Here is a 27582-nt window from a genome sequence, read left to right as displayed (position 1 = left end):
ATTGGTTAATAAATGCTGGAAGTTAATGTAATTAATGATTTAAAAAGTGGGTGAAGGGATTGAATTGTTTAACACACTGAAGAATGCTTTCAGCCGAAACGTTTGTGTTCTGTCCTACTGGTGATTAATGTAAAATAAAATGCAAAAAAGAAGACTATTTTTGTTGAGTGTGGATCATGGTTTTATATACTAAGTAATGTAATAGATTGATGCACCAAAATAAAATATTAAGTGACAAAAGAGTGCGGTGCAAACGGCTTTGTGGAACTGTAGGCTAATCTTGAAAAGTGTGCAATATTCAAAAATGCTTTAAAAGTTTATAAATGAGTTTGTGATTCATCTAAGAACTGGTTGGTTTGGTTTATGACTTAGAACATTTATTGAGCAAAATATTGAGAAAATAAATGGGGGAAATACTTCTGAAAGCCCAGCTGTTGTAAAAGTGGACTAACAGCCATACAGCCTCTCTGGTAACTGACTGAAGGTAAGTAGGCCTGTGGCCAGCAGAGTCCTAAACTTCAGTACAGTGATAGGCCAGGGCATTTCTCCACAAATAAATGGGACATGTAACCTTGGCGTTGTGGCCCAAATTTCTTCATTGATTTTATCAACCATATCCTCCAAATAACTGTGTGACCAGTATACCCAACAATTCACCAAGCTTCACAAAGGACAGGCGATTGAAGGTGAAAGTGAAAGTGACGTGACATGGCCAAGTATGGTGACCCATACTCGGAATTAGTACCCATCCAAAGTGCACACACACAGCAGTGAACACACACACACACACACACCGTGAACACACACCCAGAGCAGTGGGCAGCCCGGGGAGCAGTTGGGGGTTTGGTGCCTTGCTCAAGGGCACCTCAGTCATGGTATTGAAGGTGGAAGAGAGCGCTGTACATTCACTCCCCCCACCTACCAGTACGAGACTCGAACCCACAACCTTTGGGTTACGAGTCCGACTCTCTAACCATTAGGCCACGACTTCCCCTTGCTTGATCACTATGGTTACTGTTAAATGAAAACAAGTCGCTTAAAGTCGCTATTTCAAAAAATCTTATTTTGTGTTTCACTAAAGTAAGTAATACAGACTTGGAACAATGTGAGGGCAGAATTTTTATTTTTTCCCTTTAATAAATTTGATTGTAGTGATACTCATGACGTAAATATATATTTTTCATCACTCATCTTTCCCATGGTTTTTAAATCATGTTCTTTGTTGTTCAGTTTTGTGGAACTAATTGTGTTTAGCCTGTATTCATAAACATTAGAAGAGGCAGTCTGCTCTTTGAACCTGTTACTGTGGTAGAGAGTGGCTGTGTCACCGCCCCGTTACACCCACATGATAAAGAGTCCTGATGGACTGACTAACACATGAGTGTGAACAGCATATTCAGGAAGCAGCAGCCATAGTCATGGACACTATAGGAACTAAGGTACTGTGTGTTTGTGTGTGAATGAGAGTTTTCTGGTTATTGTTGTTTGTTGACAGCATGGTCCTGGTGTCAGACAAATGGGGAATATTTGAAAAGCAAGTGTGTGAAGTTACTATTTGTGAAAAATGGCATTGAAAAATTGCTTTACCAGCAGAAATGTTCTATAAGTAAATTAATTTCATTGAGTTTTGCCACTGTAAAACTTTGTAATTTCGGTATAATTTCAGTACCACCCAAGAGGCCCTCCAGATGTTATGTGATCCTCCAGGATCACATAACATCTGAAGACCAAAGTGCCACCATTAGTGGAAAGGCTGTGACTGTGATTATTGTAAATGACGTGTGAGAGATTAGATTAGCTGTGTATCTGTTCTGATTCAGAAAAAGCTGCTTTAACATTTATAGTCATAATGTGCTTGTCATTGCTTTGTGTTGAAAGTTCCTTATTGTCAAAACATTAACTTGAGTGAATGAGTGCCATGACGTGAGGCCAAGTATGGTAACCCATGCTCAGAATTTGGGTTCTTTAATTTCGTGCTCTTTATTTAACCCATCCAAGTGCACACACACAGCAGTGAGTAGTACTGAGACTCAAACTCAAAGCCAGACTCTCTAACCATTAGGCCACTGCCCACAACTTAGCATCTGCTGTGTCCATTGGCAAGGATATGTAAGCATATGAAAGAGAATATCAGGTTAGGTGAAAGTTTCTGAAACATTTGATCACTGGAGCCTCAAAAATGAAACTCTAGTTAAGGTATTTCAGTAACTTGTGAGAATTGCTACGCCGTACTTTGATGACATTGTGATTTATTCTGATTTCACAAACATCTGGTAACTGTAAACCTCATGTTAAACCTTTGTATAAACCTATAGTGCATATCTCAATATCTAATAGATGTTTTCAGAATCCTTCAAACAGCCATTAAAACACAGACAAAATGGGAGAACTTGCACAATTGGTGGCTGACTAAATACTTTTTTGCCCCACTGTACCAATTAATTCTTTATCAGGTGTATTTCTAGAGATGGGCATAGGGTGTATGTGCAGATGAGACCTTGTGCTCAAGTGAAGCCAGTTAAACTGACTAGCATTGCTAGGTTATCTACATCCAGCCGGTTATTAATAAACCCCAAGGTTGCGTTCCAGTCCGTTTTTTATGCCCTTCACTCACAAACTTCCCTCCGTCTCGTTTACTCGGATGTACGTCATTGATTACGTTGCATGAGTGCCCACTTCTGGCGGAACCCTTGGAATGGGCTGAACTGGAACGTCCTAAGCCCTTGATCACTTAGAATCAGCTATGGAGTTGGTTTATTGTTTAAATTTTTTCCCTTATGAATTTGTTTGGTGCAGTTATAAATGTAAAAAAAATAATTTATATATTATAGAGTTGTTTGGGGTGGGGATAAATTAAACGCGGTCTGCGATGACGTCACAATCGTGTTGCATTGTGGTCTATGGAGCGGCCTGAAGTGTGCATATGAAGCAGACTCGCTCCCTCGGTCAAAATCGAGGGGTCGAGGGTCTGTCCATATAAACTTCCATCGTCCACTTCACGAAGTGGAACGCACTTCAAAATGGCAGCGGTGATTCCCCCGAGGGGAAGTGCTTAGGGAAGTTTCCCCCTAAAAGGGGAGTGGAACGCAGCCCAAGAGGCTGATCATGACCCCAACTCAAAGGGATTTATTATGTGATAACAACCAGCTGGATGCACATTATCCTACTTATTACACAGCTATTTGCCACATAAGTAAATAATTAGACACTAAATATTGTTTTTCAAATGCAAAGCTTCCGCAAAGAACAAAAAAACGCAACGTTACAATTTATAATACACAATTTTCCTGTCCCTTGAAAAGTTCAGCATTTTTAATTCCATAAATCGCTTGAATGTTTTCAAACTTCAACTAACTGCAATACTTCTCATTATTTTTTCCCTTTCTTTTATAGAATTTAAAAGTTGACCCGGAGAAGCTGTTCACCAAGCTTGATAGGATTGGGAAGGGATCGTTCGGAGAGGTCTTTAAAGGCATTGACAATCGCACGCAACAGGTGGTTGCTATAAAGATCATTGACCTGGAGGAGGCTGAAGATGAGGTGGAAGACATCCAACAGGAGATTACAGTCCTCAGCCAGTGTGACAGCCCCTTCATCACTAAATACTATGGTTCTTATCTGAAGGTGAGGACTTTGCATCACTTCCCTGAAGCGGTTTAATGTGTGTCAGGCAGCTTGGATTTAAACTGTAAGCTATATGATATTTGGAGATATCAGGGGTCCAAACTTTTGTATGCTGATAATGTTTTCTTTTTTAGAAGTAGAGTTTATATACGTGGCTTAAACAATAAGATGCACTTATACTTGGCCTAATCTCTCCTGTGGTGGTTTAAGTCTTGAGTGTGTTTTGGAGGACTTTTGCAATAGTCTTTTTATGATTGGATAGTTATCCAATCAGTAAATACACCGTAAGTGACCAAGTGTAAATACCTTAATGTGAATAGGCCTTTTGAGGATTAAAATGTATCTAAATATGCACCTTTCACCATAAAATGCCTGGAGAGCTCTTAAAGAGGGTTGGCTAGGGTTGTGAGAAAGTCCCATATGTTAGTGGTCCATTTGCTTTTGTGATCTGATACCCTTTACAACAGGGGTAGCTAACCCTGCTCCTGAAGGCCTACCATCTTGCAGAGTTCAACTCCAACCCTAGTAAAGCCTGAGACACACTGCACGATTTTCGGCTGTCCCAGACAAAAGATTGGCATCGTGAAATAATCGTTTCGACCGTTATCATGGTCTTGCGACCATAGATAGCCTACAATCATTTTCTGACAGTGTCAGAAATTCAGCATGATCATCGCAGTGTGAGTTTACTGCTACGACCCACATTTACTGACCAGCCAAAAAAATGTGACATGAAATCAACGCGACATGACGCTAAAACATAAAACTGCTTACCTCAAGCTCTTTTCCCTTCCTCTACCTCCGCTTCCACTTGTTTCAGCACACATAAAAACTGCAACTGCCAAACTGTGATTCATCATGCTCTTTTTGTTTACCACTAGCGATGATGACTGATGACGTTTTATTCTTCTATAGTAACGTTAGGTTACTGACGTAACCCGGTTCTCTGATAACATGAAGTGAGGTATCTCACTATGGGAAGGCCTCAGGCATGACTGATCGCGGAAGCACCAATAACACCACGTCTGCCAACTATGGCAGACCAATCACTGCAGCGATCAGGGAGTCCTGCCTCCCTGTATATAAACCGCAGCTACCTGCCGTTTCGTCATTCTCCGCATATCTCTTCTCCATGCAGTAAAGGCAAGGAGGGCAATGTTTGTGAGATACCTCACTTCATGTTATCAGAGAACCAGGGTTAACGTCAGTAACCTAATGTTCTCTTTCTAACATTCGTTCGGTACCTCACTATGGGATATAGACAACTCCCGTATTGCTGATATGCTGACGAAGCAGACTAAGAAAGAGTAGGTTAATATCTGAATCATACTCCCAATGGAGGTGGAAACAGAATAATACGAGGAATTAGCCCCTTAATGACCTGCATTATTCACCCTGACTACTCACTCCCATGACTGAGTGGGCCAGAGAGGATTCTGTCACATCCAGTCTATAGAAACGAGCAAATGTGTGCGGAGAAGACCAGCTGGCTGCCAGGCGAATTTCTTGAATAGAAATGCCTCTAAATAGAGCCCAGGATGTAGCCATACCTCTAGTAGAATGTGCTAGTAATCCTATTGGGGCCTCTATATTCGCATTGTTGTAACATAACACGATAGCCTCCACCACCCAGTGGGAAAGGCGTTGACGGGAGATGGGTTTTCCTTTGTAAGAGTCAGCCCACGAGACAAATAGCTGATTGCTCTTACGAAGCGTGCAGGTTCTCTGAACATACATATACAGAGCACGAACCAGACATAAACTGTGTAACCTCTCCTCCTCTGGGGATGAAAAAGGTGGTGGATGAAAAGCTAGCAGGTCCACTGATTGAACTGCCCCAGCGTGATCAAAAACCTTAGGCACAAATGCCGGGTTAGGTCTAAAAGTTACTTTTCAACACCCCGGAGTGAACATCATACATGAGGAGTGAACTGATAAAGCATGTAGCTCACTCACCCTTTTTGCTGTAGTGAGTGCAAGTAACAGAGCCGTCTTAGAAGCGAGCAGCTTCAAGGCAATGCTATCAATGGGTTCAAAAGGGGCTTTTGAGAGTGCATTCAGAACTACGGACAGCTCCCAAGGCGGGACCAGCGGCTTCGATACTAGGTGTAGCCTACGTGCCCTTCTCATAAATCGACAGACGAGAGGGTGTTGGCCGATCGTACCCGCGTTAAGACCAACATGACATGTCGAGATAGCGGACAGATAAACCTTAACTGTAGAGAAGGCTCTGCCCTTATCTAGAAGGTCCTGTATGAAGCACAGCACATCTGAAACTGAGCACAAGAAAGGAACAATGTTTCTATCTGCGCACCATCCCTCTAACGCCTTCCATTTGAGATTATATAAAGAACGTGTCGAGGCAGCCCTCGCGTTCTGAATTGTCTCTTTCACTTTTGGTCGTAGAGCAGTTGGGCAATCTCCACCACCCACAGTCTCCCCGGCCAGTATGGCGAGATCAGAATCATTACATGTTTGCATTGCTGAACCCGCCGTAATGTCGGCTCGATCAGGCTCAACGGAGGAAACGCATACAGTAACACGTCTGGCCACTCATGGGCTAGAGCATCCACACCCAACGGTGCAACGTCGCTGGCCAGAGAGAAGAAGAGGGGACATTGTGCATATTCTCGTGATGCGAAGAGATCTACGGCGGCCCAGCCGAACCTCTGCCACACCATGAAGATCACTTGGGGGTGGAGTCTCCACTCCCCATACAGAGGATTCCCTCTGGACAGTAAATCCGCTCCCCTATTCATTATTCCTGGAACATTTGTCACACGTAACGACAGGAGGGTCCTGCTGCTCCACATAATCAGTTCTTTCGCTAACAAGTGAAGCTTGTGAAAACTAACTCCTCTCTGCCGATTTATGTAGGCTATCACCGTTGTGTTGTCCGTCCTGACCAATACATGATGATTCTTGAGAAAATGCACAAAATGTCTCAGAGCTAGTAATACTGTTAGTAATTCTAGAAAATGTATGTGCTTCTCTCTCAGTGCGGGAGACCAAACTCCTCTCACTGTTCTGCCCTCGAACACCGCCCCCCAGCCAGTGAGAGATGCATCTGTCGTCACCACTTTCCTTAACATAACCGGACCAAGAGGGCATCCTGTCCTGAGAAAAGACGGGGCTCTCCAATGAAGAAGAGCGCTCATGCATTCTGGTGAGACGCGCACTCTGCGGCTGAGACGGCTCTTGGGGCGAATGCCCTGTGACGCTTTCCAGATCTGAAAATCCCTCATTCTCAGCAGTCCCAGGGGAACCACTGACACTGTCAAGGCCATCAGACCCAGTAGCCGAAGACACATTCTGAAAGAGACTAGGCTCCCTCGTTGGAAAAGGTGTGAAATGTCTTGATGCAATCCTCTGATAGGAAAGCACGAAACATTCAACCAGAGACCCAAGTAGACTATTTCCTGTGCAGCAATTAGACAACTCTTCGTCTGGTTTATCTTGAAACCTAATCTCTCCAGATGCGTCACTAGTGTGTACATATCACTCTCTGCTTGCCGGGACGGCGCGCACATGAGCAGGTCATCCAGATATGATGAAACTCTGACCCCTCCGTTCCTTAACGGCGTCAGAGCCGCTTCCACACATTTGCTGAAGACCCTGGGGGCCAAACCAAGGCCAAAGGGTATTTTCGTATACTCGTATGCTGTGCTCAGATAAGCGAACCTCAGATATTTCCTTTGAGCAGGAAAAATATCTATGTGAAAATATGCATCCTGGAGGTCCACTGAGGTGAACAAATCTCCCTGACGAATACTCTGACACAACATTCTGAGCGACAGCATTTTGAATTCGTATTTTCTGAGGTGTTTGTTGAGGACCCGTAAATCCAAGATGGGACAGAGACCTCCCCCTCTTTTTGGAATCACAAAATACTGGGAGTAAAAACCTATGTGGCTTTCTCTCGTTGGAATCACTCTTATCACTCCTTTTCTCATTAATGAGGATATTTCTTCCTCTAAAACCTGAGCTGCTTCCCCTTGGGCCACTGAGATTACCACCCCATTGAACACAGGAGGTCTTACAGCGAATTGAGCCTGTATCCCCTGTCTATCATGGTTAAAACCCAGGGATGGACTGCACATGAACGCCAGTTCACCGCCTGAGCTGTGAGTGGGCCCTTCTCGTCTTTGCTCACTAGCGGTGTTGCAGCACACTCTAGTGGTGAAGGAGGGGAATACCGCTTCAGTGAAGGAGTTAGATTCGTCTTTTTTTGTGATTGTTTTAATTTTTTGTGGTCTTTCTTTATCTTTATCCCACTCTGCGCCTTCAGCCCTTGGTCTGGATGCGTCAGAGAAAACTTTATTTTTGATGGGATGCTTATGAACTTTTGTCCTTCCTCCCTCAGAACAAACCTCGTAGGTGGAGGGAGAGACAATTCTTTGTGGGGCACCAGAGGAACATGGGCCATTTCCCTGCACACATTGGACTTTGAACTGACCACACAAGCCCATTTCACATCTAAATTCCTTCTCCTTTTCCCTGCGGGAGGGAGAATGGAATCCTTCTGAAGGGATGGGAGAGAGAAACCCTGAGTGCTGTCTCCAAACCCTTCCTTATGCCAAGCTGACATCTCAGGTCGACCGCCTCTTTTTGTTTCCCTGAGGGATTGCCAACTGGTGTTTTGCTGCTGCGGCTTCGAAAGACTGTTTTGGTCTCACGAACCCGGGCTTAGACTGAGGGCCCGCGTTTCCCAGCTGTTGCGGTGGAGCCGGACGGGAAGGTTGATAGTCAGAATGACCCCCTCTCCCTGAAGGTTTGAAGTTCGGTCGGCTCGGGTGATGAGACCGAGCTGCCGGTCTTCTGGGGAGACAAACCTTGAATGCCTCTCCCTCTTTTTTCAGCATCGCTGTTACCGTCGCCCCAAACATGGCCTTTGGATCAATAGGGGCATCCAAAAACTCGACCTTCTCTTTGTCAGAGACGCCTGACAAACCCAGCCATAGTGATCTCTCTCCCACAACCGCTAAGCCCATACTCTGACCGCAGATCCGGAGTCCAGCTGACGCCCCATCTCCTCAAATAACTCTGCTTGATAGGCAGTAAAGAGGGACGTCACGTTCAAAGCACGAACAGCCAGTGCAGATGATTTATAGATCTTTTGAAAAACAGAGACGGCGAAGCATTCTGTTTTCCCTGGCAGCGAGGCTCCGGTTGCAGAGAGCGCAGCCTCCAACTTGGGTGCAAATGATTAGCCACCGAAGATTCGACCGGGGGAGGTTCAGCCATCCCCAAATCCTCCATTCCCTGAACATCCAGCCTTGAGAAACCCTTGACGGGGCACACGGTGGGAAAAAGGCTTGTCCCAAAACCTCTTCATTTCAGCCACACATGCCGGGATGGGTGGAATAAACTGCCTCACTGTAGGGAGACGTGACGGAAGTCTCTTTCCATCATACAAATCTCTTTCAGTCCCCTGACCTGCCGGTTGGGATGGCCTGAGGACAATCCATCGGTTCCTCTCTGGGTTGAGCAGAGAGGCATGGGTCTGACTTTCCAGCTACTGCTACGCAGAGTCTCCGCTTTCGGGTTTTAGCTGAGAACTTCGTGCAGTGAGGACAGGCCTCGGGGTTGGACAGAGTTGCCTGAGAGTGTTTAGACCCCAAACAGGAGATGCAGAGGATGTGGAGGAAGACCTTTTCCTCCGGGGCCTGCACTCTCTTCGTACGGTAAGCCCACCACAACGTGACAACTAGTACAGAGCTGTGCTGCGATAGAGAGCTCTCCCTTTGCCTCTTCTTTTGGTGTGCGATGAGTGCCCCCAAAGACTTGGAAAATAAATTGAAAACTTAGAACAGAAAACTCACCCTGACGCATTAGTTATCTCACACTAAGTGAAGTCGCTCAACAAACGTTAGGAATATATTGCGTTTGGGACGTTACCTCGTGGCTCCGTCTGTAAACTGTTAAGCAAATAATTCCCGAAGTCTGCTGAGGGGAAGAGAGCGAGAATGACGAAACAGCAGGTAGCTGCGGTTTATATACAGGGAGGCGGGACTCCCTGATCGCTGCTGCAATTGGTCTGCCATAGTTGGCAGACGTGGTGTGATTGGTGCTTCCGTGATCGGTCATGCCTGAAGCGTTCCCATAGTGAGATACCGAACGAATGTTAGAAAGAGAACTTACGTAGCTTACGAGTCAATAGGTGTCATCATCGTACAGTCTGCATGCATGTCGTACCTGAGTTTATCAGATCCATGTCACAATTACATGGACATCAGTAATCTAATTATTTACCTTATTCTGAATAAGCCAATATTACGATTAAGGTGTTTACATGAGTTGCTTTTAGAATATTCCTTTCATGTTCCCATTTTACATGTTATAGTAAATAGATCGATTAATGGCGCACGTCATTACGTCCCCACGCGACACCATCTGACGTCCCATCCAGAATTTCACATATAAACATATAGTTCGTCTTCGTTATGATTCCATATACAGTTTTGGGTGTTTCATTTTTAATTTACTGAAAACTTCAAGTGCAGTTAATTATTTGTCATGCTATACATGCATCTTTTGTTTGCCGTCAAACGGTTGACCACTGCCGTGTGTCTATCCTGTCGCAAAATGCGGCGAAAAGTTCTACACGACGGTAATAATGTGATTAAGGTGTGTACATGTCTTTACTGCACTTCAATAATGTTACTAAAATAGGAATACTCCACATGTCTTAATTCGATTAGTGTTTACTTCGATTATGACTTTAGCCGGATTAAGGTAATCAAAAATCTCTGTTTACATGGTAGATTCTTAATAAGAGTATTGTCTTAATCGTATTAAAATCGGAGTATTGTTTTCCAAGTAAACTTATTGTCAGTACAATAGTGACCTGTAATACGCCAATTCAAACAGGTCTTATATGACTGGGCATCTCTTGCAGGACACAAAACTGTGGATCATCATGGAATATTTAGGAGGGGGTTCTGCTCTGGATTTGGTAAGAATTTTAATTTCCTTAATTTTATTGACCAATACAGTCTATATTTCTGGTTGTAAAAGAAAAGCCACAAAAATGGCATATTTCTGCAAGTTGCTGTTAAACAATGTAAATGTTAATTATACATTTTGGTTGTCGTCATTACAATTACACATTTCTAGGGCATGTGTGCTCAGTCCTGTTCCTGTAGATGTACCTTTAGCTACAACCCTAATCAAAATCCCTAATCATGAGCCCGTTATTTAAGATCTTAATAACTACAAACAGATGTGTTGGAGCAGAGTTGAAATCTGCAGAAAAAGGAATGAGCAACCCTGCTCTAGGAGTACTACAAATCATTTAGACCAGTGCTTCTCAAACCTGTCCTGGAGCCCCTGGAGTGACGTGGTGATCTTGTTACAATACAAAATGAGGAATTTGTGTAGTTATAGTCACGTACTATATAATTATAGTTGTGTTTTTCCAGAGGTTTAGAGTCCTACACGTTTTTTTACGGTCCCCTAACAAGTCTGTTCTTTGATCTACAGCTGGGACCTGGAGCTCTTGACGAGTCCCATATTGCCACCGTCCTCAGAGAGATCCTGAAGGGTCTGGATTACCTTCACTCCAAAAAGAAAATTCACAGAGATATTAAAGGTACCTGTGAAAAATGATGCATTACCTACACAGTTTTCTACCATTGAAATCTATAAATTATCTCCAGCATTTCAAGATGGCACTTCTCTTCCTAAAACTCAAATCAACATGGCTGATGTGTGTTTATATGTTTCTCTAGCTGCTAACATCCTGTTGTCAGAGAAGGGTCATGTGAAGCTAGCTGATTTTGGTGTGGCCGGGCAGCTCTCAGACACACAGATCAAGAGGAACACGTTTGTGGGCACTCCATTCTGGATGGCACCAGAGGTCATAAAACAGTCAGAGTATGACTCAAAGGTCAGATCCGTTCACCGTTCAGTTTTAATCATAGCCTGGTATGGGTTAGTATTTAGACCCAGGGTAGCCAGCCCTGCTCCAACACATCTGACTGTTATTTTCTAGTAATCATTAACACCTTGATTAGTTGGGGCTGACGCTAAACACTGCAAAAGAGCAAGTTTCCAGGAGGAGTGTTAGCTAGCCTTGATTTAGCCACTCTATTTCCATAAATTGTATGTCTTTGTATAGGCCTATTGGTCTTTAGAAAACACCTTGGTCCATTTAAAGTTATTATCCAGAGTCTGTTGTATATCATCAGTTCTCAACAAGAACAATGACATTTGTTTTCACACATTTTAGCTGCACATTGCACATTTTAGCAAATGTAGAATAGGTCCCTCAGGTGTGTGTGTGTGTGTGTGTGTGTGTTTTGCAGGCAGATATCTGGTCATTGGGCATAACTGTAATTGAGCTAGCAAAAGGAGAGCCGCCCCACTCTGATCTTCACCCCATGAAGGTGTTATTTCTCATCCCTAAGGAAAACTCACCCACACTAGAGGGAAGCAACAACAAAGTTCTCAAAGAGTTTGTGGATGCCTGTCTCAATAAAGACCCCAACTTTGTAAGTGTTGCCTGGAAAATTTCAGGGATTAGCTGGTTCCAGGTGTGTTTAATTAGGCCTGGAGCTAAATTCTGCTGGAAGGTGACCCTCCAACAGCAGAATTGGACACACCTGATATAGCAGGGTTTCTTAAATCCAGCCCTGGAGGTCAAACCCTAAACAAATTCACCTGCCTGTAATGTTCTAGTAACTCAGAAGATCTTGAATAGCTATGCTCAGGTGTCTTTGATTAGGGTTGTAGCTAAAGTCTGCAGGGCAGTGGCCTGCCAAGCTGGATTTTAGTAACTCTGTAAAATTGTGTTTTTTTTTAAATAGGATTTCTGCATGTATAGCAGGGGTGGACTACTTTGACACTCGAATGGCTTTTGGGGGCCAGAGCTGTCCACCCCAATGTATAGATATGTATAATCAAAATACATAATGTTTGCATTGTCTCTGCCAGAGGCCAACAGCTAAACAGCTTTTGAAACACAAATTTATCACTCGATATGCCAAGAAGACATCATTCCTGATGGATCTTATCGACAAGTACAAGAGATGGAAAGCAAAACAGGCCCTTGATGAGTCCAGCTCCGATTCAGAATCGTAAGCACAAAACAAACATTGGCACATTTAGTTATATTAATATTTAAATCATTTATTCACTGAGAAAATGTGTGTACATGTCTTCAGAGATAACGGTGAAGCATCTGGAGAGTCTGTGGATGATGACTGGATCTTCGGCACTGTCATAGGAAATAGGCCCACAGTCAAACAGAATGGAGTCATAAAAAATGAAGAACTACACAAAGAGGTGAGGAATCAGATATGCAAATAGAAAAACATATTAAAGCAGGTGATTTTATTCGAAAGACAGCCAAAAGATATCTGTTGGGTTTAGAATGATAAAAAAAGATTGTTTTTTAGTTAGTGGATCATCCTTACATCCATCTATTCTCTTGCTGCTTATCCAGGACCAGGTCACAGTAGCAGCAGACTAAAAGCCCCTTTCACACAGAGATTACGGAAAATACACAGATAATGTGTTCCATGATTTGTCGATCGATCATTTTCAGGAATCTGTGTGTGCGTTCACAACATCCCATAAAGATCACGTAAAGACACGTGACATTACAATGTGACATGTAATGTGACGCGTACCGTTCCACTAAGCTGGTGAATGATCTCAGCTTCAGTGCGGATAGTGAGGAGCTCCATGATCTCTGCTTCATACCAGTTTGCACATATTTTTTTGTCGCGAACGTTGATCTGCCTTACACACCTGGTAAAACAGTCGCACAATAACATGCGTCATCACTACGACAAACACTTTACGGCATTGGTTCTGGCTTTTGTGCACACAGGGCTCCTTCCGGGACTGATCCCGGCAATGTTACTAGGTCTCCAACCTGGGATCGATCCCAGAATCAATCCCGGGACGTGTTTGCGTTCACACAGAAGGCACTCCGGCAATTTTCCAGGACCAACATGCAGTGTGAAAGGGGTTTAAGTAGGGCTACCAATATATCCTTTTCCTTCCATAGCTCCTGGGGGATCCCAAGGTATTTCCAGGCCTTCCAAGTATGGAGGTCTCCCCTGGAATCAGACGTGCCTGGAACACCTTAATTTGGGAGGTGTCTGGGAGGCATCCTAACACATCAACTGGCTTTTGGAGGAGTCGTATCTCTACTACAAATGTCTCTGGGATGTCGGAGCTTCTTGGCATCTTCCCAGAAGATGGTTAGCCCAGACACCCTGCAGAGAAAACTCATTTTAGCCCCTTGCACCTGCAATCTCATTCTTTCTGGTACAACAACTGCATTACTGCCGCCTGCCGATCTCATGCTCTGACCTGTCCTCGGGAGCAAATCACTCCATACCCGATGTGGGAAATCCACCTTTTTCCAGAACCACAGCCTCAGATTTGGAGGTGCTGACCCTCATCCCCACTGCTTCATACTTGGTTGCAAACTGCCCCAGTAAGTGCTGCGTCACAGGCCACAGCCCAACAAGGCCATCGGGTAACATCATCTGCAAATATCAGCGATGCCACACTAAGACCCTCCAAACTGGACACCCTCCATCCCCCAGCTGTGCTTTGAGATCCTGTCCATGGATATCACAAAGAGGACCAGGGGCAAGGGACTTCCCTGGTGGAGTCCAGTAGCCACTGGGAATATCATGTTGATAGTTAAAGTATTTGTTTACACCTGCGGTTAGGACACCTTGTGAATCGGAATAGAACTGACTTCAGACATCCACTAAAAATCCTCAAAACACCACCTGATTAAAAATCATTGAGCAAAAATTAAGAAAAATTTGTTAAGAAAGTTTGCTGCATTTGAGCACAGATTTTAACTCATGTAGTGATATTCAGACATGTATACATCATACTTTCACATCTGCCTGCTCATTGTTTAGGTTCCAGACAGCACAAAGAAGCCTCCATCCAAGAGCAAAGAGTCCAAGTCCTCTATTATATCACCACTGTTTGCAGAGGTAAGAATTTGATTCTGATGAACCTTTCAACTTGTGTATTATGTGCATGTACTGATGTTTATCTAGAGTTGAGCTTAGCAGTTTGCAAATGATCAGGTAAATGAATATCAGTGCATACTGAACTAACTGCTTTATGTATCCAAAGTGTCAATCACAGGATGGATATGTGTTTGTTTTTCTGTCAGCTGAAACAGAAGCAAGGTGTTTATAAGCCGGCGGTGTTAGAGGAGCTGAAGCAGGCCATGCTCCTGGCTGAAGAGACATGTCCCGGGATCACTGACTCTATGGTGACGAGAGTTGTTCAGAGGTTAAAGAGGTATTCACAGCTCCCCACCTGCACTGGCCATCATGTGTGAGTTGGTGAGAGTCTGATGTGTGTTTTCTGCCTCACAGGTTTTCGTCTCAACACTGACTGACTCTGTGCTTCTGCATGAAGACTCTTTCTGTGCCTGTATTTTCTTTCGTTTTATTAAGGTGGGATTGTAATTTTCATTTACAATCTCATGTGCTTGCTGTCTCTACATAAGTGTAGAATGTGAACTGAATTTAAGGACCCCATGGAACCATTTGACAACTTTAAAATGTTCTAGTAATTCATGGAAGGAAAAGACTGTTAATCTGAATTTTCTTAATATGTTAAAAGTTATTTTCAACTTTAAGATTTAAGTTTTGATCTTTTAATAAAAAAAAAAAAAAAACGACTATACTATTTTTGTATTCCCTTCAAATGTAATTTTTCTTTGCTCAGTACCTGTACTAAGCTTATTTCTATGCTGTGGCTGGTCTTGGCTTAGTGTTTCTTTTCTTTTTAAATCGATTTTCTTGCTTATTGTATCATTATCTTAGCAACGTGCTAACATGCTCATGTTTTTCTTTATTTTATTTTTTTCAATAGGAACATTTAACTCATTTATATTAATTATTGTACAACAAACAAATGGAATTTTAAAGCTGAAGTGTGTAATTTCTAAATCACTAGCAGTCAGAATTGCAAAAAAAAGAGAAAATATGCAAAAAAAATATATATAGGTTTTGCAAATTCGTTGACAAACAGATAGTCCCAAACAGAGACAATGTTGCCGATAGCCTACAATTGACTTACAGTTGATTCTGTATGAGCCAGAACAGAAGTGTTTCAACATCAAAAAAATAACACACTTGAGCTTTACATGGTTCCTCAATCCCATTGTGTGTAGAATCCATTATATGCTTCATTTAGATGTAAACAATTTTTGTTGTCCTTCCTGTATCTCCAATGATCCTGAGTTACAGCACTTCTGTTTGCACCTGGATGATAACAGCATTTTAATGTTACGTAACAAGAGCGTATGGGTTTACAGGACTATAAATCTGTGCTAAAGTTCAATTCAGACTAATATACAACTCCAAGTGATCACCGCTACCCCCCCTTTTCAGGAAGCACCTGTGTCTTTTAACCTGCTGCTCAAAGCCAGCTTGTCCATAAGGCAAATTAACGTGTAACAGCTATACCGATCTAAAAAACTGTAACAATCCAACAAATTCACACAATTTTAATTCTTACATCCAAAAACAAGATCGAAATGTGTCACTCTATATACAGATATTACATACAATGTTTATACACATATTACATAATTTTTACACAAGAAAAATATACATAAAAATGTAAACTTTTGTATACAAAAAAAATACCTTAGACAAATTAAAGACCGATAACAAAAGGTGACTAGATTATCCTATGAGTTTTAAAAACGGTTCTACAGTACATTCAGTGAGTATAGGAATCAGTCAGCCATCTTAACGCAGAGTGCAAGCGACTTTTGTCAGGGGGTTTCTCTGTGCAGCGGACCTGCTGTCATTCGCACAGGACACACAGTAGTAACACAGTAACAACTTGGACTGCACACAGCATTTCAGCTCATTAGAGAAACAAAAAGGCATCTGCCACAACTGATGAACATTGATGGGGAGAATAAACAAGGACGATTCTTGTTCACAAGTATCAGGTTTTTGCACGAATGACTGAAAAGTAATTTAGAACCTGTGGAACACAGTGCAGGTGAAAGTGCAGCTGACCACAGGAAGTTTAAGGGTGATGACCAAGAAAACAAACAACGTTTTGTCACTACAGACAAATCTTGAGATTCACTTAAGGATGCCTCAAAATTAAGTAACGACCAAATGGCTCCAGTATGCCTGTGATCATTCTGGCACACAAAAGATCTCTTTCATGCAAACACCAGCAGAACTAATGCGTGTAAATCATCAGAAAACCATTTTCACGTAAACTGTTGCATTCGATACAATGTCACAGCTTATACAAGAATGGTTCTATGAATAATTCAAACTCAATCATCCGAGTGGTTTTAAACCAATTCAGTGCAACGGGTTTACAAATCATTCAATTGTGTGAGACAGCTTACGTAACCGTTCAATGCAACAGTTTATGTAAGAATGAACTGAATCTTTTCCTAAACTATTCTTACGTAAATTCTCACTGGATTTTAGAAGTAATTCAATGTAATAATTTACATAAGAATGGATTCTCAAATGATTTTCACTTATATTCTCCAGGTTTTTCATGAATGAGACCCATTATTTTGTCTCAAGAGACTTGCCCTGCTCTTTCTCCAGCCAACACACACCAGCAGGTTCCTATCACAAGGACTCTACAGGACACAAGCCAACCAACAACTTGCTACTCCCATTTGAGGAATACTTACTAATGGAATAAGTAATATGATAGAATTTGATTCACTAGCCTTAGTACAACAGACCATCACCCCTTGTCCACTGACACGGTGCTGGTGCCTGACACTATTTTGCACGTTTCCACTGAAAAAAAAAAAGTGGTTTTGTGCCTTAGCTCCTAAACCCGCAGGTCTCAAAGAACTAGTAACATTAGAGACACTGTTTGTTAAAAGACTCGTTTATTAGGGCTGGGTAAAAAAATATTGATAATTAATCGATTCTCATTTTTACGGAACGATATCGATTCTTAAATCCCAAGAATCAATTAGTCTAGCCCGTTTTCAGTTAATGGACGGAACATTGAAGGGCACTTCCGATCCAATAAATCGCAATAAGCATTGTGCTTTGGTACTTTTAATATGAAACAAAGTCTCAGATTTCAAATTCTGCCAATTTTATTGCAGTAATCATACAATAAATGTCGTTTTGGCACTGTTTAATGTGGAGTGACAGATCGCTGTAGCGCCTCAATTCAACAGACGCTGAAGCGCAAGGCGCACGTGAACTGATCATCTCCTCCACATTAATACCAGTTTCAGCACAAAATAAACATGACTACACATCCGAAGGTAAGTTAACATTTTAATTTAAGCATGTTTAGCTTAATTAACGGAAGGCTACCTGAAGCCATCAGAGCAAAAGTAATTACTGCATAATGAGAGCTCCTCGGATGCTCATTTCCCGAGTTGTGCTTTTAAGTCGGAATCTGAAAACAACATGGACACTCTCGTTACTACAAAGATGTGTTGGATTTGTATTATTAGAGCTTTCCGACTTGAGTTCACATGCATTTTCTCAGTCGGGAAATTATTTTTCATGTGTGGTGTTAGTGATGATGCTTCTTATGTCCGTTTCGGAGAACCAGAGAACAAATATTTCAATCGATCGCTCAGGCATGGCACCGAAATGAGGCACCGAAATCTGCATTCCTATTCGGTTCTAGTACATACCGGTTACTTATGGCGCTTTTCCACTGCATGGTACGGCTCGGTACGGTTCACTTTTTGGGGGTTTTCCACTGGGTACAGTACCTGGTACTTTTTTTAGTACCACCTCGGTTGGGGTTCCAAGTGAACTGTACAGTTACCAAAACGTGACGTGTAAACTCAGCTGATCACGGATTGGCCGGAGAGAATAGTCACTGAACTTGCGACACAAACACAAAAGAACCGCTAGATTTAAATCAGCACAGCCAGCGAAGGATCAAACGCAACTGTTTTGAATGAGCGCACTTTTTTTAACAACCAAAAAGTTTTGTTGTCTGTTGTGGAAGAACAGACGTTCCTCTCGTTGATAGCAGAGGAGCGGATCCAGTGAGAGCTTGATGCGGCGACGCGGAATGAAAACGTTTTTTTTTATTTTAGGAGTCGTGGTAGTAGAGGCGGCACAAATATAACGACATGTGAATAATCCCGCCCACTCTAAAGCGGTACTGAACTGCAGTGGAAACGCAAACTGTGCCAAGCCGAACCGTGCCGTACTGAGCCGTGCCGAGCCGAGTCTTACCACGCAGTGGAAAAGCGCCAATAGGTACCAGTGCCACATTGGTACCGGGTTTCGGTACCCAACCCTATAAATATATGCACCATATAACATATTCATTATAATTTTTACTGTTCTTCAATGTTTAATTTATGTTTAAATAAATCCATCAAGTTTTTATGACAGCCACCATAATGTTTATATAAAAAAAACGAATTGAAGTAGAAATATTATTATTATGTAATTGTAACTATTATTTTAAATAACTTGTGTAAAAAGTGTAATTTTAACAAATCAGTCAATTTTAACCTTCAATATTATAGTAATGTAGTACCAACTGACTCTCATGTATGTTTTACAGCATTAGTTGAGAGATTTTTTTTCCTTGAGAAAATTTAGCATGTACTGTACCTGATATATATCCAAAATAATCGATATTGAATTGAATCGCAAGCTTGTGAATGAGAATCGAATCGTGAAAATTGTGTTAAAACCCAGCCCTATCCTTAATAATGTAAAAATATGTTGCACACAACCTCAGTTGACATTTCTATTTTTAATCATGCTGCACAGCTTCTCCAGCAACATTACTGTCCCTGTCTGACTGCAAGGAAGTGATTTAAATTGGAACAAACTAAGACTGTAAGACACATGATCAAGTAATGTAGTAATGTTGTCAGTTAGATTGTTTTGGCTGTCAATATTAATGGGTCGGCTAAGAGACAGCTCCATGGATCACCCAACTGAGCACCGGCTCCTGCACTAGCACCATTTGGTGGAAAAGGGGCAAATGTGGACAGAACATAACTCTTGGATCACTACAACAACAAACAGAGGATGGACACTTTTAACAGACCAAGCAGAGATCCGTGTACAGAAAGACTCAAATCTGCTGCTGATCTATTGTGCCAGTCAGACACAGGGCTGTTGGTGATGAGACTTAAAGAGTTAGTTCACCCAAATATAAACCCTTAAACCCATACTTTCTTCTGAAGAACATAAAAGGAGATGTTTCCAACAATGTCCAGACTGCTCTTCTTCATGCAACTAAAGTGAATGGAGACTGATAGCACCTTAAAAGAGGTCCATAGGATTTGTGCACTATATTCCAAGTCTTCTGAAGACATATTGATAGCTATGTGTTAGGAACAGATTGGAATTTAAGTCATTAAAGGCCTGTTCACACAGATTTGATACACTGAAAAACAGAAGTATAGCGGTACACAAGGTCAGCACTGTGCAACTTTCCATTTCTGACATCCACGTGTCACCGTGACGAAAGGAAGTCAAATGTTTTTTTCATTTTTGTATATGTGAGGGTGTTCACTAACACCAAAAAAAACTAGACCAGAGACAGGAAAGCTGGTTCTGGATTCTTCCTCTGCTAGTCAGTCGCTTAGCAAAATTGTCTGTTTAGTTTTATGTAATAGCAAATACTTTTTGTGATCAAAAGTGCAAATTATTGGTCAGCAAGTTTTCTAAATATAAAAATGTTTACTGAACATTTATCTTGGTGTGAACAGGCCTTTACTCACTCAAAATCTTGCAGCTGTCAAGACATGACACAAAACACTCCGCAATTCATAACCGATTGTGATACACATGTGCAGTGCTTTTTTGGAGCTTGACAACACTTGTTCACTGCATTATTTTCTTTTTAAAGAGCAGAAAGTGAACATCGTTCAGAACTTCTTTCTTGACAAAAGAAAAGTCATGAGAGTGACTAGTAAAAAAAGAACCATCGTGAACTATCCCTCTATAATGTGAGATGGGATGGTCTCTCTAACCAGACTCAGTTGCTCTGAGGGAACGGTGGAGTGGCAGCAGTGGCACTAGTGATTGTAAAGCCTGTAGGTGGTGCTGTCGAGCTATGGCTGGGCTGCAGGTCTTTGGGGATCCCACTGTGAGAAGCCAGTTGGTGGCCGAAGGCTGCACTAAACTGTGGGAGCTGTAGTTTAGGTTGGGTGGGGGTGAGAAGGTCCCGTGAAGAGGGCGAGGATGAGGGTGAGGTGAGGCGCGTCAGGCCCGGTTGGGGTAGAGCGGAGAGAGCAGCGGTGGGCTGCAGGATTGTGGAGTGGGACATGGAGGGTGGGGTGGACAGAGCGGTGGAGAGCAGGTGAGTTTCAGCAGAGAGGAGGTTACCGAACTGTGCCGGGTCTGTGAGCGAGAGAGGGAGGTTATTCCAGGAGGTGCGTGGAGGGCCTGGTGCTCCACTCAAAGGCACCTCCAGCAAGAGAGGCGGGTCGGTTTGATAAGAGGCACCATGTGGGGGTGAGATGTGATCCTTGTAGGGCGATGGCACATGCTCGCTGCTGTAATGACTGCCAGGTGGAGATGAGTCCGGTTTGGGAGCTCGGGAAAACGTTCGTTCTGTTAACCCACCATTGGGACTTGTAGTGGGTGCGGTGGCACTGCTCTGGGTTGGCTGGGGAGAAGGGGACGTTGGGAAATGATGGTCTGTCGGGGCATGGAGGAGGTTTCCTTCCAGGTCTAGACTGGGAAAAGTCTCCGAAGTCATTCGGCCGTTCAGAAGGTCTCCGATGCCAGTCGCTGTGACCCCTGATCCCGAGAACACGGCCATGGTTCGGTGGTCTACCCCGTCTGCTGTGGTCAGTTCACCCATTGAGGACAAACACACCAGTGAATCGGGATACGACCCCATGGCCTGCAGGGCTCTGACCAGCTCCTCAGCCTCCTCTGTGGTGGGCAACAACTCTCCATTCTTACCTGTATCCACAAAGACAACTCAGACAAAGTGCAAACCAACCAACAAGTAGAATTTTACATTTAATGAAGAAAACTTGAGTGGTGATTGACAAATGCTAGTCTGTATGATTGCCTGCTGGCCCAAGTCAAAAGAGGCTACCCTAGAGTCTTTAAGATATTTTGTTGTCATATAATCTGATGTGAACGCACCCTCAAAAAGGTCGAAATCCTGAAGATCATCAGGTAGTCTGGGCAGTACATCAGAGAAATCCTCCTGATTCAGCTCAAGATCATTGGGAATGTCAGGCATTTCATTCGTGATATCGTCAGGAAGCTCATCTGCATTGAGTTCAGGGGTTGATGGGCTCCTGCTAGAGTAACAGGCAGAGTGAATGCAAGCTTGATGTAAGTTGAATAAAGTCGGAAACATACCCTATGAAGTACATGCATATGAATGGAAAGATCCTCTTTCATTGTTGCTGTGGTGATAACAAACCTCGGTATTCAAGAAGTTGAGTTCCTTTCATGTCTGTCATTAAACCGGAAGACTTATATTTCAGGTAGCTAGCTATCAGGAAGACTTATATTTCAGGTAGCTAGCTATCAACATACTGACAGATTGTCTTACATTAACTAACTTCCTCATCAAGATAGTGTTGCTCTTTCATGACAGTAGATGTCCTACTCAATTGGCTGTTACAGTATCCTTGCGACAACACCGGCAATACAGCATGTATTTGTCAGTTTTGTTAGTATTTGAAACTGGACTTGGTCTCAAAATATTACATGGTCTTGGCCTTGTCATGAACTCAGCACCTAGACTAGAGACTGAACTCTCAGACTCTACTACAACACTGTGGAAACTAGTGCATATGATCCACTCAGTGCTGTCGTGACAGAATTTTGAACACTTACCATGTAAATCAGGGGTGCCCTGTCCTGTTCCTGGAGATCTACCTACCTGCAGAGTTCAGTTCCTACCCTGTTCCAGCACACCTCTCCGTAATTATCAAGTGCTCCTGAAAATCTTAATTAGCTGGTTCAGTTGTCATTGATCAGAATCAGCACTGAACTTTGTAAGAAGGTATAGGAACAGCAACAGGACTGGGTACCCCTGATTAACATGGTCTGAATCATTCAGAACCTCTTCCGGTCTCAATGTTGACTTGAACTTAACCTACTTGGGTCTTGACCTGGACTTGGACTTGAATGAGCTGGTCTTGACTACAACACTGGTATTTGTGATGTATAATGACATTTCGAAATTCAACAACAAAACATTTGTGAAGCAAGACTGGGATGCATTTGAAAGCAGGATAGGCACCTGACATGGGTATGGTGAGGGGGCAGTGACAGGGAGGGCATTAGCAAATTCCCCTGTGGCACAGCGGGAGGAATGGGCTTCTGCGGTCTGCGCGGACCTCGTCTTCTCTTCTTTTTGTGTTTCTTCGTCAGTGCAGGTGGCTTGGTCTTCTTACGTGGGCGCCGCTGCTGCTGACTGCGTCTGTTGCCATCCCCACGCAGGAAATTATCCTGCCACACACACACACACATACATTTACGTACAACTTACAACCAACTCTGTACTGTGTAAACACATCCCATTTAAGATGATCAAGATAAGCTGTGTGGTTTCTCACCATTTTCTTGGCATGTTCGTCACAAAGAGGTGTCTGGTGAGTAATGTCAAACACAGGAACAGAGCACTGCTGTCCATCAGCGAACCGTGCCGTGCAACTGGAGAACAGCTGCTGAGAGCGATTCAACAGGATATCTACGTCAACATGCTGTCAAGAACATAACACACTGACATTTGACAAATGCACGTAGGCTTTACTTGGCGACTGTTCATCCTTTCATCACTAGGCCACCACTAATGTCTGTTCATTTTACTTGTAGCATGAATGTGTTAAAGGATACGTTGAAAACAGTGACGTGAAAATGGCAAAGCTATGTTGCTGCAGCTTTGACCCTTTGTGGGTCCTGTACACATTGTCCTTTCATAGTTGTGTGGTACTGCAGACCTTGAACTGAAAATAAAAAAAAAGTTTATACAAACATATAATAAATACACACAAACACCCCTGAAATGCACACACTCCCTGTAAACATGTCAAACACAGTCCATGTTCAACACACCAGGTTGAGGTCTGTGGGCTCTTGCTGAGTTTCTGAATGAGCTGTGCAGTGCAGTCGGGGTCTTTGCTTGCAGCATGGAGCAGAGCTTTCCGGAAGGCATATCGGTATCTGCTGTGACGGGTGGCTGCCCTGTCCTGTCGGCACAAGTGTTTATACCTCTCTTGCAGGTATGTACATAGCTGCGCCAGACGTGCCCGCCTGGAAAGCGGCTTTTCATTGGAGGAGCTGACATACACAAACAAAATAAATCAGTTTAGGTAATAACAAGCTTGTTTGTCTAAGACATTTTGATCTATACTCATGAACTTTATTGCAAATGGCATATATATTTAGCATCTCAGAAGTTGTGAGGAGCAAGTGAGGAGTGATTTTCGTACCTTTGATGGGAGCTTCTTTCCTGAAGTCTCCAGGCTTGAGGCATTAAAGGAACAAGCTCCTCTGTATCTTCATCATCTGTACTGTCCTCAGACCAGTCTAGCCCTATGCAAACATGCATGCATATATGATCAAATATCAAGGTTACATATATCAAGGACATTGTACATTGCTACATCCATTGTAAAATATTACTACAATTTAAAATAACGGTTTTGTATTTTAGTATATTTTAAAATGTATTTAATTTATTTAAAATGTATTTTTATAATGTTCATCTGGGAACAATGTGCACCATTCTATCGGATTTATAAGGTAAATCATTTACAAATCTACACCAACACAGGCGAAAACATTATCTTTTTAAATATGCCAACTGTTTATGGCGACTTCGAAATAAAAGTTTAAACCCTCGCTCTGAGTTTGCATGTTTACATGTTCTTGTTCAAGAAACGACAGTGGCTGTAGCATTCATAAAGTGGCCAAACATTAAAGAATAAGTGAACCTTTTAATTAAATGTTGTTTAGTCAATATTACACAAAGGATTAGATCGCACTGTAACATGTAAAAACAATCATCAGGCCGTCGGCGCCCTCTGATATAATACATAAGTTATGATTATATTGTTTTATTACATTACGTATTTTAACTTTTTGTTCAATAAAAGCATATGATTACTTGCTTTTCATATTATACCACGCTGATGACCAACTACAACACACCATACAGCAATCCTACCATGCTGATGAACTACAAAAGACCACATAGAAAGAGTCTTCAACACAGTTCTCACTGTTGTTAAACAATGTATGTTACTGGTGTGTTTTTCTCCAGCCATCTAGCAGTGTTATTATCGATAGCTAAAGCGAAAATCATTAGGCTACAATTAAAATAATTTACTGTAATTGAGATAAAGCTGAAAATAAAATAACATATTATAAATATAGATCTATATTTTAGTATACGTTTAATATATATATATATATATATTTTTTTTTTTTTTAAAGTAAAACTTAAGCAAAAATGTAATAAATTTCAGTTAAATTAATAAAATTACCAAAACCAAACAACTTTAATTATAAACAGAAATAAAAAAAGCCAAACAGAATTAATAATAATGATTGTAACGGGGCTGACGAGACGAGAAGTGTGGATCCATCTGCAAGCTTTATTTAAAGAGACGTGGTATAACAGGCAGGGTCGAACAATGGCAAACAGGTATATGGCGGGCAAAAACACAAGAATAGTCCTAGGGCTAGCTTAGGTCACCGATCGGCAGTCAGAATCACAGGGGCAAGACGAGAGGGAGAAATCCAGGAAAAAAGGCAGAGATCAGAAACCGCAAAAACAGGCAAGGCAAAACAAGGAAAACACGGAGACTCGGAAAGGGGTACAGGCTAAACAATACTCAGCAGAGAAAGGTGGTTAGAGTGGGTGTTATATAGTGAGTGAGGTGATTAGAAACAGCTGTGTGCAATGAGTGCAATCAGGGCAGTGTGCAAATCGTGCAAAGAATGATGGGATATGTAGTCCGGGGTGCTATGCAACAGTTTGTGTAGTGCAAGAGTCAATGTAATGGAAAGGGTGACCTCTGGTGGTGAATAAACGGAAGTCCATGGACCGAATTCGTGACAATGATAATGATAATGACAAAATCACAAAAAATTACAAAAACAGAAATTAAAATTTAAAAGAAAACTGAAAAATGTTTAATAAATTAAAAATGTAATATAATATATATAATACAATATACCGGTAATAATGCTCTAGTGGTTGCCTCTTTTGCACACACTGGATACTTCAGATGCCGTTGTGAGCCTTCATGCAACACCATCAGAGTTAGAAACATCATAACCCGGTTTATTAGGTGTAATGAATCAATGCTATTTTCGATCCAATCTATTCACTCAATTATAATACATGAACTGAACGTTTCAATCTCTGTTTCACTTTTCATCCCATAATCTCTGCACTTGTACATCCCAGGGTTTGATTTTTACCCAGATTTCGGGTTTTTCTTTTTTGTTACATGGAGGTCACATAATATACACATTACAACTGACTTGGAATCTTTTCATCAGCCCTTCATCATTTGTTTTTGCTACATTTATTTGTAGTCATAAAGCAGCAGTGGAGTAACGCATTACAAAAGTAATAATATTACAGTAGTAGCCTATTACTTTTTGCTGTAACGCAATAATATTACGCATTACTAATCAAATTCGGGTAATATTATTACTCATTACAATCTCAGTAACGCAAGTTACAACAACATATTTTAACTCCAAATTAAGTGGTGAATTTACTAACACCGCAAAACAGCACCAGAGAAAATATTCTGCGTTTGTAGTTTGTCTATCTTCTCTTGCTGGAATTAGATGGTTGAGATGACTGCAGAGACGGATTCTACATTTGTGAGATGGACACACTCCTGTTATTTTCAGTACATCGGAGAAAAGGATAAGAATGCTTAGCAATATGTGTGACACCAAACTCTCAACATAGAGAAATAGCACGAGTAAAACCTGGAAACACCTGGTGCCACTAACGGTAAGCTATTGGAGAGAGCTGCGGGGTCAGAGAAGAGACAAAAGGCGGCGGACGAGCACAGACAAGCAACAAAAATGAAGTTTAACTAAAAATAGCAATCTGTTTTTATTAAATCATAGCCTATATATATAAAATGAATGAATATGCAAAATATTTGACTTAAATAGCCTAATTAACAGATTAACAAAACGAAAGGAAAAGACAGAGATAGGCTATATGCTGCTGAGTTTGGTTCATAGGCTATTTGTGTGGCGCGACGCGCTACGAAAGTCCACGGAAAGGAAACCGAGATGACAGAAATAAAGTAAACACATTGCAGTTTCGAATGATCTGTATGACCAAAAATAACAGAGTATTTTTTTGTTGTTTGTTTTCGCTGTTCGATCGCGCCGGCGCCTCACGCACACACATAGGCCTACAGCATTGCAAACGTTGCAGCCTGTTCATTATCAGAATAAAATACAGTCAACCAAACATATAGATACACTGGTTAATTTAAATAGTGCGTAGCCTACTGCGTAGTACAATCCGTGCCGATCCTGAGCTTGGGCCAAACACACATTTGCTCATGTGAGGAGGATGTTTTTTAAGTGCGTTAATTAAGCCTGGTTTACATAATAAATAATAGTTTAGCATTCAAATACATCGCAAATATGGACACATTTAATGGATTAATGCCGAATGAGAGAGGTAGGCTGCGCGAGAACGCCGTTTGCTTTCAGTTTCGTATTGAATTAGCCTAATTCGTTTGGGCTTGTTTAGCAACTTCTATTTTTCATTCTTGTTTTCTTCTGAAACCGTTCAAAATAGCCTATATACTAGGTATTGTGTTTATTGTTTGTACATGATCATATTTCCCTTTATTTACCGGTGTTATTTATGAATGTAATAATGCGATTTGTGCTTATATTTTTTAACCTCAACTACAACGTAACATTAATGTAGACCTACATACCGGTATCTAAATATGATTTCATATATTTTATGCTATATAGACCTCCC

The 27582-nt window shown here is 41.9% G+C and overlaps 2 protein-coding genes across 2 annotated transcripts; one reads left to right on the top strand and one right to left on the bottom strand.

Moving 5' to 3' along the window:
* The first annotated feature begins 1400 nt into the window (after positions 1-1400).
* LOC107561729 (serine/threonine-protein kinase 24-like) lies at positions 1401-15149 on the top strand. The gene is made up of 11 exons (XM_016246204.1): positions 1401-1439; positions 3394-3624; positions 10523-10579; positions 11107-11215; positions 11355-11512; positions 11931-12116; positions 12559-12701; positions 12789-12909; positions 14517-14594; positions 14780-14910; positions 14988-15149. Exons 1-11 carry the CDS (start codon positions 1419-1421, stop codon positions 15004-15006), a joined length of 1254 nt encoding a protein of 417 aa, XP_016101690.1. The 5' UTR covers positions 1401-1418; the 3' UTR covers positions 15007-15149.
* Positions 15150-19231: 4082 nt separating this feature from the next.
* Positions 19232-24150, bottom strand: LOC107561721 (INO80 complex subunit D-like). The gene is made up of 7 exons (XM_016246195.1): positions 24032-24150; positions 23655-23879; positions 23436-23545; positions 23156-23289; positions 22840-23048; positions 21726-21886; positions 19232-21536 (listed from the first exon to the last, which is right to left on the bottom strand). The coding sequence occupies exons 1-7, from the start codon at positions 24148-24150 to the stop codon at positions 20602-20604; spliced, it is 1893 nt and encodes a 630-aa protein (XP_016101681.1). The 3' UTR covers positions 19232-20601.
* Between the last annotated feature and the right edge of the window lie 3432 nt (positions 24151-27582).

This window comes from Sinocyclocheilus grahami, unplaced genomic scaffold (assembly GCF_001515645.1).
Source record: "Sinocyclocheilus grahami isolate Dianchi unplaced genomic scaffold, SAMN03320097.WGS_v1.1 scaffold789.1, whole genome shotgun sequence".
NCBI classification, from domain to species: Eukaryota; Metazoa; Chordata; class Actinopteri; order Cypriniformes; family Cyprinidae; genus Sinocyclocheilus; species Sinocyclocheilus grahami.
The sequence above is the reverse complement of the archived record's forward strand: the minus strand, read 5'-3'. Positions and strand labels throughout refer to the sequence as shown.